The sequence below is a fragment of the Plectrocnemia conspersa genome, unplaced genomic scaffold (assembly GCF_051122295.1).
Source record: "Plectrocnemia conspersa isolate PC_06_02 unplaced genomic scaffold, ASM5112229v1 ptg000001l, whole genome shotgun sequence".
Lineage (NCBI taxonomy): Eukaryota > Metazoa > Arthropoda > Insecta > Trichoptera > Polycentropodidae > Plectrocnemia > Plectrocnemia conspersa.
The window spans coordinates 6,943,011-6,954,480 of record NW_028277165.1 but is presented as its reverse complement, the minus strand read 5'-3'; the positions used below and the strand labels follow the sequence as shown (position 1 = coordinate 6,954,480).

Genomic DNA, 11,470 nt, shown 5'->3' with positions numbered 1-11,470 from the left:
TACCATTTTTTGCTACAAAAAAACTTAACTAATTCATATAAGCTTTTCATTATGTTTATATTGTTTATAATAAAATTTAACACTTTGGTAGTTTGGAACTACATTTCATTTTTGAAGAGTTTTTTATGTAAAATGTTGTTAATAATACCGGTATCCCCACTTGTTGGTACAAATTAAGTAACCGGTTAACTCATGAGCCTTGCAAACAATTCTACATAAAACTGAGACCGACAATTATAAAAAAAATCTTCGAATTGACTAAAAATCATTTGACACATTATTAGAGATTTTCTCAAAAACTCCTCGACCGTATTTTTCAGACATTACTCCAAACTATTAATATATAATTAGATTATTGCAACAGTTTTACAATAACGGATATAAAAAATGACATTAAAAGGCAAGTGCATATATTTTTATAATTTAATAAAAGACGCTAAATCACTTTTTTAAATGTATAGTACATAGTTTTAAAGTGTTTCCCCATTTTTTCCATGCACGATAATTTGTTGTATTTGGACCTATCATTGGTTTTCATCTGTCAAATCGTTTATAATGGCGTTCATCAAAACTGGTACAATACATTTTTTTTTATTTATTCGATCGCAATTAATATATTAATTTAAGTTAACAACAAAAACCATTTGAATTTTTATCAATGACATGCATTTCATACGTTGCTAATTTGTTTGTTAGTTAATTAGCTATTTCCTTTAATTGATCAACTTCATATTTACAAAAATAGACATGGAAGACGACGAAGAAACGTTTGCTTTCCATGACGAAATTCATTGTAATGAAGAGGTATTGAAATATAACATTAAAACTTGTAATGAATATAACTTTTTATTGTGTTTTTTTATTCAAGTTCTTAAATGTAAAACATGAATACGATGACAGAAAGGAAACATACGTAGACGACGTAAATGACATGTTCGAAACAGGTTAAACATACATTACAACATAGTGATTCATATTTCAATTATTAATTCTAATATTATTTCAGAAATGCACGATGTTAAAGATATACTTAAGGCGAATTCTATCGAGATGAACGATTTATCACAACTAATTGACAATGTCGCCAAAGTAATACTCCAACATATTCAAATTTCAATGTATAATATAATATACCGTTAGTTACTAATGAATACAATTTATTTTTAGAAATCAGAAAAAGCAATACGTGTTAGAGTTCAACATATGCCTGATTATTCTTCCAAAACAAAAAATGGAAAATGTGTAAAAGCATTCAAAACAAAAAAAAAAATTTTAGGTCAAATCATACATACTAGTGATGTTTGTGAAAAATGTGGAAAAGCATTTAAACGTAAGACAGACCTTAAACGTCATATGATAACTCATATTGATGTTTATGCCTTTGAATGTGAGAAATGTGAAAAAGCGTTCAAAACTGAAAAATTACTTTCAAGTCATATGATAACTCATGAAAGTGTTTGTGGTTTTAAATGTGACCACTGTGGAAAAGTATTAAAAACTAAACGCATACTTAAATACCATATGGTTACTCATAGCGATGTTTATAATTTTGAATGTGGAAAATGTGGAAAAGCATTTAAACACAAAAAAGTACTTACGTGTCATATGATTACTCATAGTAATTTTTATGAATTTGAATGTGAAAAATGCGGAAAGGCATTTAATAGCAAACCAAAACTTTCAAATCATATGATAAATCATATGGATATTTGTAACTTTGAATGTGACCAATGTGAAAAAGCATTCAAAAGTAAATGCTTACTTACAGGTCATATAAGAATTCATAACGATATTTATGGTTTTAAATGTGAAAAGTGTGAAAAAGCATTTAATAGCAAAAATAAACTTTCAAATCATATGATAAGTCATAGGGATATTTGTAACTTTGAATGTAACAAATGTGGAAAAGCATTCAAAAGTAAACCCATACTTAAAGGGCATATGAAAATTCATAACGATAATTATGGCTTTAAATGTAAAAAGTGTGAAAAAGCATTTAATACTTTTTACAAGCTTTTACAGCATATGATAACTCATGAAAATGTTCGTAAATTTCAATGTGACATTTGTAAAAGAGCATTTAAACGCAGAAGAGAAGTTTTAGGTCACATGATAACACATAGCGATATCTATGAATTTAAATGTGAAAAATGTGCAAAAGCGTTTAAAACTAAATATTCACTTTCAAAGCATGCGATGATTCATAACAATGTATATGACTTTGAATGTGAAACGTGTGGTAAGCCACTTAGAACTAGTTACGAACTTTCAATTCATATGATAACTCATAGCAGTGTTCGTGACTTTAAATGTGAGAAATGCAAAAAAGCATTCAAAACCAAAAATTCACTTTCATATCATATGAAAATTCATACCGATGCTTATAACTTTATATGTGAAAAATGTCAAAAAGCATTCAAAACCAAAAATCAACTTTCAAATCATATGAGGATTCATATCAATGTTTGTAACTTTAAATGTGAAAAATGTGGAAAAGCATTTAAAAGCAAAAAATTAATTACATGTCATATGATAACACATAGCGATATTCATAAATTTAAATGTGAAAGATGTGGAAAAGCAATAAAAACTAGATCCTTACTTACAAAACATATGAAAACTCATAGCAAAGATTATAATTATAAAAAATGTGGATAAGCATTCAAAAGTAAAAGGCATTTGTTAAGTCATATAGCATCTTATAAATCGCAATACGGCCGCTCTTTATACGGCCTTTCGCTATAACGGCCCTCTTCAATTAAGGCACATTTTCGATTTACGGCCTAAAATGTTTCGCTATAACGGCAAAAAAACTTTTTTTCAATGTCGATTTTTTAAAAAACTTAAAAATAGATTTAATTTGGATAATTTTAAAATGAAAGGTGAAGCAGCTAGCGCCGATGAGGCCGCATCTAAGGAATATCCCAACATTTTAAAGGGAATTATTGAAAGAGGTGGTCATAAACCTGAACAAGTGTTTAACGTAGACGAAACAGGGCTTTATTGGAAGCGAATGCCTGATCGCACGTACATTTCAAAAACCGAAAAATCTGCGCCTGGTTATAAGGTGTCTAAAGAACGATTAACTTTGCTACTTGGTGCAAATGCCGCGGGTGATTTTAAGCTAAAACCACTTTTAATATATTTGTCCGAAAATCCAAGGCCTATTAAAGGACTAAATAAAAATCGATTACCCGTCATATGGAGATCCAACAAGAAAGCTTGGATGACTAAAGCTACTTTAGAGGATTGGTTCAAAAATCACTTTTGAACAGAAGTGAAAAAAGTGATTTGCGAGACAATAACTTAAGCAACAAGGCTTTGCTAATTTTGAATAATGCACCAGGGCATCCTACTAATTTATCCGAACTATCTGAAGATGTCATGATTTAGTACCTTCCGAAAAATACAACAGCTCTGATCCAACCAATGGATCAGGGTGCAATAGCCACTTTTAAGGCATATTACCTACGCCGAACTTTCCGACAACTTATAAGGGAAACCGATGGTAAATCTTCAATTAAAACATTTTGGAAAAACTATAACATCAAGGATGCTGTTGACAGCATCAGTGAATCAAGGAAGGAATTAAAATTAGCAACAATGAACCATGTTTGGAAAAAAATATGGCCAGAATGTGTAAAAAGTACTGATGCAGAAGTTAATTGCCTTCCTGAAATTAGGCAAAACATTTTGGATCTAGCACATGATCTCGGCTTTGAAGGTTTGAACGAACGTGATGTGCTTGATCTACTTGAAGCTGATTGGGTATCCCTTTCATATAAGGAACTCATTCAGTTGCAAGCAGAACCGGCATTTGATGAAGAGACAGAGCCTGTTATATTCAAACAGCTAACATCAAAAAAATTGTCAAAAGCTTTTTCTTATTTCGAACAAGGAATAAACATCTTCCTTGAAAACGATCCTGACGTCGAACGTAGCGGTAAAGTTTCTCGAGGAATTAACTCAGCCATTAGCTGTTATTAATCACTGAAGAACGAAAGAGACAAAAAGGCAAGACAAACAACGTTGGACAATTTTTTTAAGCCAGGCCCATCCTTACCAGCGAAAAATGAGAACGATAGTGATCTGCAGGTTACCATTTCTTCATCGTCTTCAGATTAAAGGCATTTAAAAAAAATATGTATGTATTCATACACATATTTTATGTAACATGAAGTTGTTTCATTTTTGTTTATGGATTATTGTTGGTTTTTGGAGTCTGTTATTATTTTATGTACAAATGTATGTACTTGTTATGTATGTATTTTTGATTTAAATGAAATAAAAAGATAAAATGCATTTTAAATGATAAACCATGTTACATATTTAACAAATTTGGAACCGATCCCATTGAATTTGTATTAGAATAATTGATTCGTTATACGGCTTTTCGGCCAAGTTTCGTGGAACGTATCTAGGCCGTAAAGCGAGGTATGGGTGTATAGCCATAGGAAACGGTCGTTCTAGTTAATTTCTTGTTTTGCGATGCTACCAGAGTGCCACCAAGTTTTGGCCTTAAAAACCTATATAAATACATCCATAAATGTGTCCCCATATACATTTTTTTTATTTTAAAGGTGTACCCTCTGATTTATATAGATTTTCAATTAATATCATTCAATTGTAAATTTACTGTTTATATGCTGTCCCGCCAAAAGGGCACAGATAGGACAAGTACACAACTCTCGCCCTCGTGTATCGAAGAAGACAAAACAAAAATGAAAGGATTTTTCGAAAACTCATCCATTGTAATTTACAGACATTGCTCCAAACGATTGGGTAATATAGGGTTTTAGCGTCCTTTATTATTATACTAGTTTAGTTTGCAACACTGCCCACTCACACTCATTTATTCATAGTTGGATGATTAACCCGCTTCTACCCGTGACTTTTTTATTATAGATTTTAAATCTAACCATAGTATATGAATGAAAAATAAATGACAAAGTAAATAAAATAAATAGTTTTTTATTGTTGATAATTTATTATTGGTACTTTTGTTTAATAGTCATAATGTAGTTTTTGAAAATATCTTCAATTCGATAATTATTTCTGTACACAAAATAATGTAAGTCCGATGTGAATAATCCAAATTGCCTCTTTAACTTTCTCTTTCATCTATGAATTATATATATTACAATTTTTGTTAATATACGCAGCTATATTATTTTGAAAAGTTAATATAAAACAAATTAAATAACACACTATTGCGTTAAATTATTTGGAAATAATTGATAAAGTTTACGAACTACACCAACGAAAAAATCAAACTTTAAAAATTGAACCATTAAAAAGTTTTATTTCACGGCGTAATCATATATGACTGAATATTTATTATATTGTTTGTGTTAAATTTCTTGTTAAATCACTTTTAAAAATAAAATTAACTTTTAATTGGGTCGAAGTCGGTTAACCCTTAATTGCATGGTGTTGCAAATTTGCATCAATTTATTTAAGCGCTTATAACTAAGTCTATTTTCAATATGATGTCGAGTCACTGTGTTTTCAAATTATTCTGGTAGATGTCGTTGTACGCGTGATTACGCAATTTAAAAAAAAGTTGTTGGATATATCACATTTTTGGGAATTTCAACATTTGTTTTCATTGGTACTAATGGATATAAAATAAAATAACATTAATTTATATACTCCAAAAAGGTTATCTTACCATTGCTTATTTATTTTTGCTTTCTATTTATTTTAGTAGTTGCATAAAGTAAACAAAACATGCAGTTGTAGACACTGGCCCATATTGATCAAGAGGAGCAGATGCAAAATGCCGAAACGCAATGGAATTTCACAAACAATGTGTAAAAAATGTGGCGTTGTCTTATGTTTTAACAATTAGAAAACTTGCTTTAAGAATTTTTACTTGTAAAGATTTTTTGTATGTTTTTAATTTCAATATATTTAGTTCGCGTTCTGCATGATATTGTATATTTACAACAAGCAATTTTAACAAATTGAATCTACAAATATGCCAAATATTTTTTTAAATAATTTTTGCAGTCATTTTCAGCCTTATTTTAGTATAAAAATATGTTTATTTTTCAATTTGGAAAAATCATGCATTTAAGGATTAAACGTCAAACTACATAAGAATGCAGTGATGCCAACATAGAGCAATAAAGGACGCTAAATCCATATTTTACCACGATTATTATAAATTTAGTAACTGCAACAGTTTTTACATGCAAAAAAATATTTTAGAAAAATGTATATAAAAATTGACATTAAAAGGAAAGTACGTTCTATTTTTTTTAAATGTATAGTATATACCTAGCTTTGTTGTTTCAAATTTCCTCATTTTTTCCATGCATGATAATTTGTCGTATTTAGACCAAACATTGGTTTCAAACTGTCAATTCGTATAGAATGGCGTTCATCAAAGCTGGTACGATACATTATATTTTTTTATATCTTCGATCGCAATTAACATATTAATTTAAGTTAACAACATAACCATTTGTATTTTTATCAAGGACATGCATTTCACACGTTTGTTACTTGTTTGATAGATAATTAGATATTTCCTTTAAGTGTTCAACTTCATCTTTACAGAAATAGACATGGAAGACGACGAAGAAGCGTTTGCTTTCCATGGCGGGATTCATTGTAATGTAGAGGTATTAAATTTTAACATTAAAACTTGTAATAAATATTACTTTAAATTGTGTTTTTTTTATTCAAGTTCTTAAATGTAAAACACGAATACGATGACAGCAAGGATACATACGTAGACGACGTAAATGACATGTTCGAAATAGGTTAAACATACATTACAACATAGTGATTCATATTTCAATCATTAATTCTAATATTATTTCAGAAATGCACGATGTTAAAGATATACTTAATGCAAATTCTATCGAGGTGAACGATTTATCACAACTAATTGACAATGTCGCCAAAGTAATAGTCCAACATATCCAAATTTCAATGTATAATAAAATATACCGATAGTTACTAATAAATAAAATTTATTTTTAGAAATCAGAAAAAGCAAAACGTGTTAGAATTCAACGTATGCTGGATTATTCTTCCAAAACAAAAAATGGAAAATGTGTAAAAGCATTTAAAACTAAAAAAAAATTTTTAGGACAAATCATACCTACTAGTGATGTTTGTGAAAAATGTGGAAAAGCATTTAAACGTAAAACAGACCTTAAACGTCATATGATAACTCATATTGATGTTTATGCCTTTGAATGTGAGAAATGTGAAAAAGCGTTCAAAACTGAAAAATTACTTTCAAGTCATATGATAACTCATGAAAGTGTTTGTGATTTTAAATGTGACCACTGTGGAAAAGTATTAAAAACTAAACGCACACTTAAAAGGCATATCTTAATACATAACAATGTTTGTAACTATAACTGTGAACAATGTGGAAAAGCATTCAGATATAAACATTTACTTTTAAGTCATATGGTAACTCATAGCGATATTTTTAATTATAAATGTGGAAAATGTGGAAAAGCATTTAAATACAAAAAAATACTTGTGCGTCATATGATAACTCATAGTAATTTTTATGAATTTGAATGTGAAAAATGCGGAAAGGCATTTAAAACTAAATATTCACTTTTTACCCATATGATAACTCATAGTGATATTTGTGACTTTAAATGTAATAAATGTGGAAAAGCATTTAATTGCAAAAAAAAACTTTCAAATCATATGATAAGTCATAGAGATATTTGTAATTTTGAATGTGACAGATGTGGAAAAACATTCAAAAGTAAACCCTTACTTAAATGGCATCTGAGAATTCATAACGATATTAATGGCTTTAAATGTGAAAAGTGTGAAAAAGCATTTAATAATTTTTACATACTTTTACATCATATGATAACCCATGGGAATGTTCGTAAATTTCAATGTGACAATTGTAAAAAAACATTTAAACGCAAAAAAAACCTTTCAAGTCATATGATAACACATAGCGATATCTATGAATTTAAATGTGAAAAATGTGCAAAAGCGTTCAAAACTAAATATTCACTTTCAAAGCATGTGATGACACATAACAATGTTTATGACTTTGAATGTAAAACATGTGGTAAACCATTCAGAACTAGTTACGAACTTTCAAGTCATATGATAACTCATAGCGATGTTCGTGACTTTAAATGTGAGAAATGTAAAAAAGCATATAAAACCAAAAGTACACTTTCAAATCATATGAAGATTCATAGCGATGTTTGTAACTTTAAATGTGAAGAATGTGGAAAAGCATTCAAATATAAAGATATACTTTTACAACATATGTCTACTCATAAGGATGTTTGTGAATTTGCATGCCAGAAATGTAGTAAAGCATTTAGAAGTAAAAAATTACTTACAAGTCATATGATAACACATAGCGATATTTATAAATTTAAATGTGAAAAATGTGGAAAAACAACAAAAACTAGATCCCTACTTACAAGTCATATAAAAACTCATCAATGTTTATGACTATAAATGTGAAAAATGTGGAAAAGCATTCAAAAGTAAAAGCCACCTGTCAAGTCATATAGCATCTTATACATATAAATAATGTAAATTTTGGTGTATCATATAAAACTGAGTAGCTGTGGTTCTTCGATAATTTAATGTGTTTGTATTAAGGAGCGAAATTTTCGAATCAATAATGAACGAAAAGATAAAAAAATATATTATCGATTGGATTGATAATGGTCGATAACGATAAATGAAATTTATCTTTTGGTTGATATTAGTTTGTGTAATCGATAATGAACGATATTAATCGATAACGAACAATGTTTGTTATCGATTAATATCGTTTAATATTAATATAAATATTGCTTAATTTTGTAGAACCTCAAAAATTAACGATAAATTTCGAAACTCTCGTTTGTAATAAAAAAAAACAATTTTGTTACCCAAATTTCAATAAATTATTATTATTACAAAATTATCTTAAATTACCAGTTATAAATTAAAATGACCAGAACTTTAATAATAAAAATATTACTTTAAAGCAAAAAAAAAAACAAATATTAAAATTTCAAAAAATTCACCTTATTTTATCACTTTATAAGATGCATTGATGCATTCACAGCAAGATTAGTCTAATCAGTTTCCGTATCTGCCTCTGATTCTATGTAACTTGCACTGATAGTCGGAAGGACCAATGCTGACATCATCTTCTGAGTCTGAATCTGGAGCATACACAATTCTTTGAGCCTTTTTTTTAAGTTTTCGGTAACTGTCTCTGAGCTTCTCTTGGAGTCACATTTACAGTGTTGCTGGAATCCTTACATGCTGCACTAGATGCAGAACAAGCACGACTTCTTGGGGTTAAAAATGATGGTCCACCCTTCTCATCATCCCTCTCTCCGACAGGTAATTCTTCAATAATAGGAATTCCAATGTTGTATTTAGTGATACGAACTCTACTGTGATTCAGTTGTATGTAGAGGATCTTTTCAACATTTGACGGGTCAAATCTTATCCTCTAAGATTTTACGAGGTTTCCTCTAGCAGAAAAAACCCGTTCACTTGGAGCCGAAGTTGCCGGGACAGCAAGTCATTTTCTGGCTTCAGCCGCCAACAACAGGAAGATCCCGTTGTAGTCTATCCACCAGGTCAATACATCAATTTTATAAGATGTAGGTTTGGGATAAATCTTGAAGGAGTCCCACTACTTTTCCACTGCCGATTTTGTCCGATTCAGAGTCCCATGCTGAGCTTTTTCAGCCACCAACTGATCCATGAAATCCATATCGTCGAGGACAGGAGTTGATGCCAGTCTCTTAAGACGATGGATGTGAGTCAAGAAATCTTCTAAAAGTGGACTTTTTCTTGTTGAACTGAGTAAGAGTTAATCCCTTATAATACGGGTAAAGTAGATTGGCCATACGTACATGGTGCTCTTCGGTGCTAGGTTTCGGCAAAATTCGTTCCATTTGTCTCTGAAATTCAGTGATGAATTCTTTCGTGAGTTGTTGTGTTAGATCAGCAGCGAGCACTTTTCCAAGATAAGAGAAATGTGAATATTTTTTGAGCGGTCAGTGAATCATCAGCAGAAAGTCCCTCACTCACATCTTTAACCTTTTCTAGTGCCAGGACTAGTTCAGCCATAAACGTGAAGTCTTCTACGTTGCATAATTTCGCGCGCCATTGGTTAGCATTGTTTTATTTTTTTTACTTTCCCGCCAAATATCGCTTAAAAAAACGATAATATCGTTCATTATCGATCACTATCGTTAGAGATCGATAATCGAAAAATTCATTATCGATATCGATCGATAATGAAAAATTATCGTCGTTATCGAAAATTGTCGATCATTATCGTTACTTAATCGATACGAAACGGAGACTTCGATCCTTAGTTCTTATGAATGTATTATAAATAAATAAATGTTATTTTCATATCGATAAAATGTTTGTTGTGTAAAAGCATTTAAATTATTTTGTTATATATGCTAACTATATCAGCATTTGTTACTTTGAATGACAGATATGGAAAAGCATACAAATATATAATCTGCCACAAATTTATCGCTTAGTTACCTTAATGACATTACATACGGACGTGATGACAAATAGAGGCATCGTATTTTTGGTAGATCGTGACTGGAGTTTATGAGCGGTGGTGCCTTATTTGCCAATCATGTACATCGTTTTAAAATGTAACTAAATTATTGTAGGGGGCCCAATTATATGTATTTATTTAGGTTCATTTTGGCCAAGACTTGGCGTCACTCTGATAACACTGGCTTGATGGACTCTCCAATGGCAGCCTCGGGCGTGCTGTTGCGTGCCCAAAATACCATGTAAACAACTTCATTAATTCTCAATAAAAATACTACTGCAGCGGCTTAATCTGTGGATTGTCACCCGTCACCAAATTCTAAACCATACATCATTCAATAAAATAATACTACAACAACCAATCTATATAAATAAAAGGCAATGTTCGTATATGTATGTACGCCAAACACAAAAACTGCTAGACCGATTTCGCCGAAAATTTCAGTTTGTTCTTTTTGGTACCGGAAATGTTTATGAAATAAATCCGACATGAAACGCTGTTGTTTTTATAATATTGTCGGGCTCAAAACGCTCCCGATAATTTTGACGTCATATCATCTACATTGTAAATTTTTATTACCCATAAATTAAATTTTAGATGCTCGCCGCTGTTTTTATTACATAATTATTATACGGGTTTGACCTACATGTTACAAAGGCAACCATACTCAACCTGCGGCCCGCTAATCTTTTATGTGCGGCCCTAAACACATTTATTATCAAGGAGCATGCCTACCAGTTTTGGCCATAACAAATCTAAATGTAAATCAGCCCTTATAAAACAAAAGATATTATGCACATACAATAGCGCGGCACTAGTCCAAGCGAATGACATGTTTTTACACTGATCAGATATACATATGACATATTAGAAATAGTATAAATTTAGTAACTATTTTCACACCTAATTCGCTAAGGGCCTATA

At 30.4% G+C, this 11,470-nt stretch overlaps 1 protein-coding gene across 10 annotated transcripts; it reads left to right on the top strand.

Moving 5' to 3' along the window:
* Positions 1–530: 530 nt before the first annotated feature.
* Positions 531–10,836, top strand: LOC148238584 (uncharacterized). 10 transcript variants are annotated; one of them, XR_015811104.1, is made up of 5 exons: positions 531–574; positions 746–804; positions 869–944; positions 1,007–1,089; positions 1,168–1,308. XR_015811104.1 is itself a non-coding variant. In XM_088195292.1 (5 exons), exons 1-5 carry the CDS (start codon positions 556–558, stop codon positions 8,461–8,463), a joined length of 1,713 nt encoding a protein of 570 aa, XP_088051418.1. In that variant the 5' UTR covers positions 535–555; the 3' UTR covers positions 8,464–10,836. The 10 variants fall into 10 exon arrangements, 6 of the variants coding, with proteins under 6 accessions (XP_088051418.1, XP_088051432.1, XP_088051423.1 ...); XR_015811103.1 differs by having other exon boundaries at positions 697–804; XR_015811105.1 differs by having other exon boundaries at positions 532–574; positions 697–793.
* Positions 10,837–11,470: the final 634 nt, after the last annotated feature.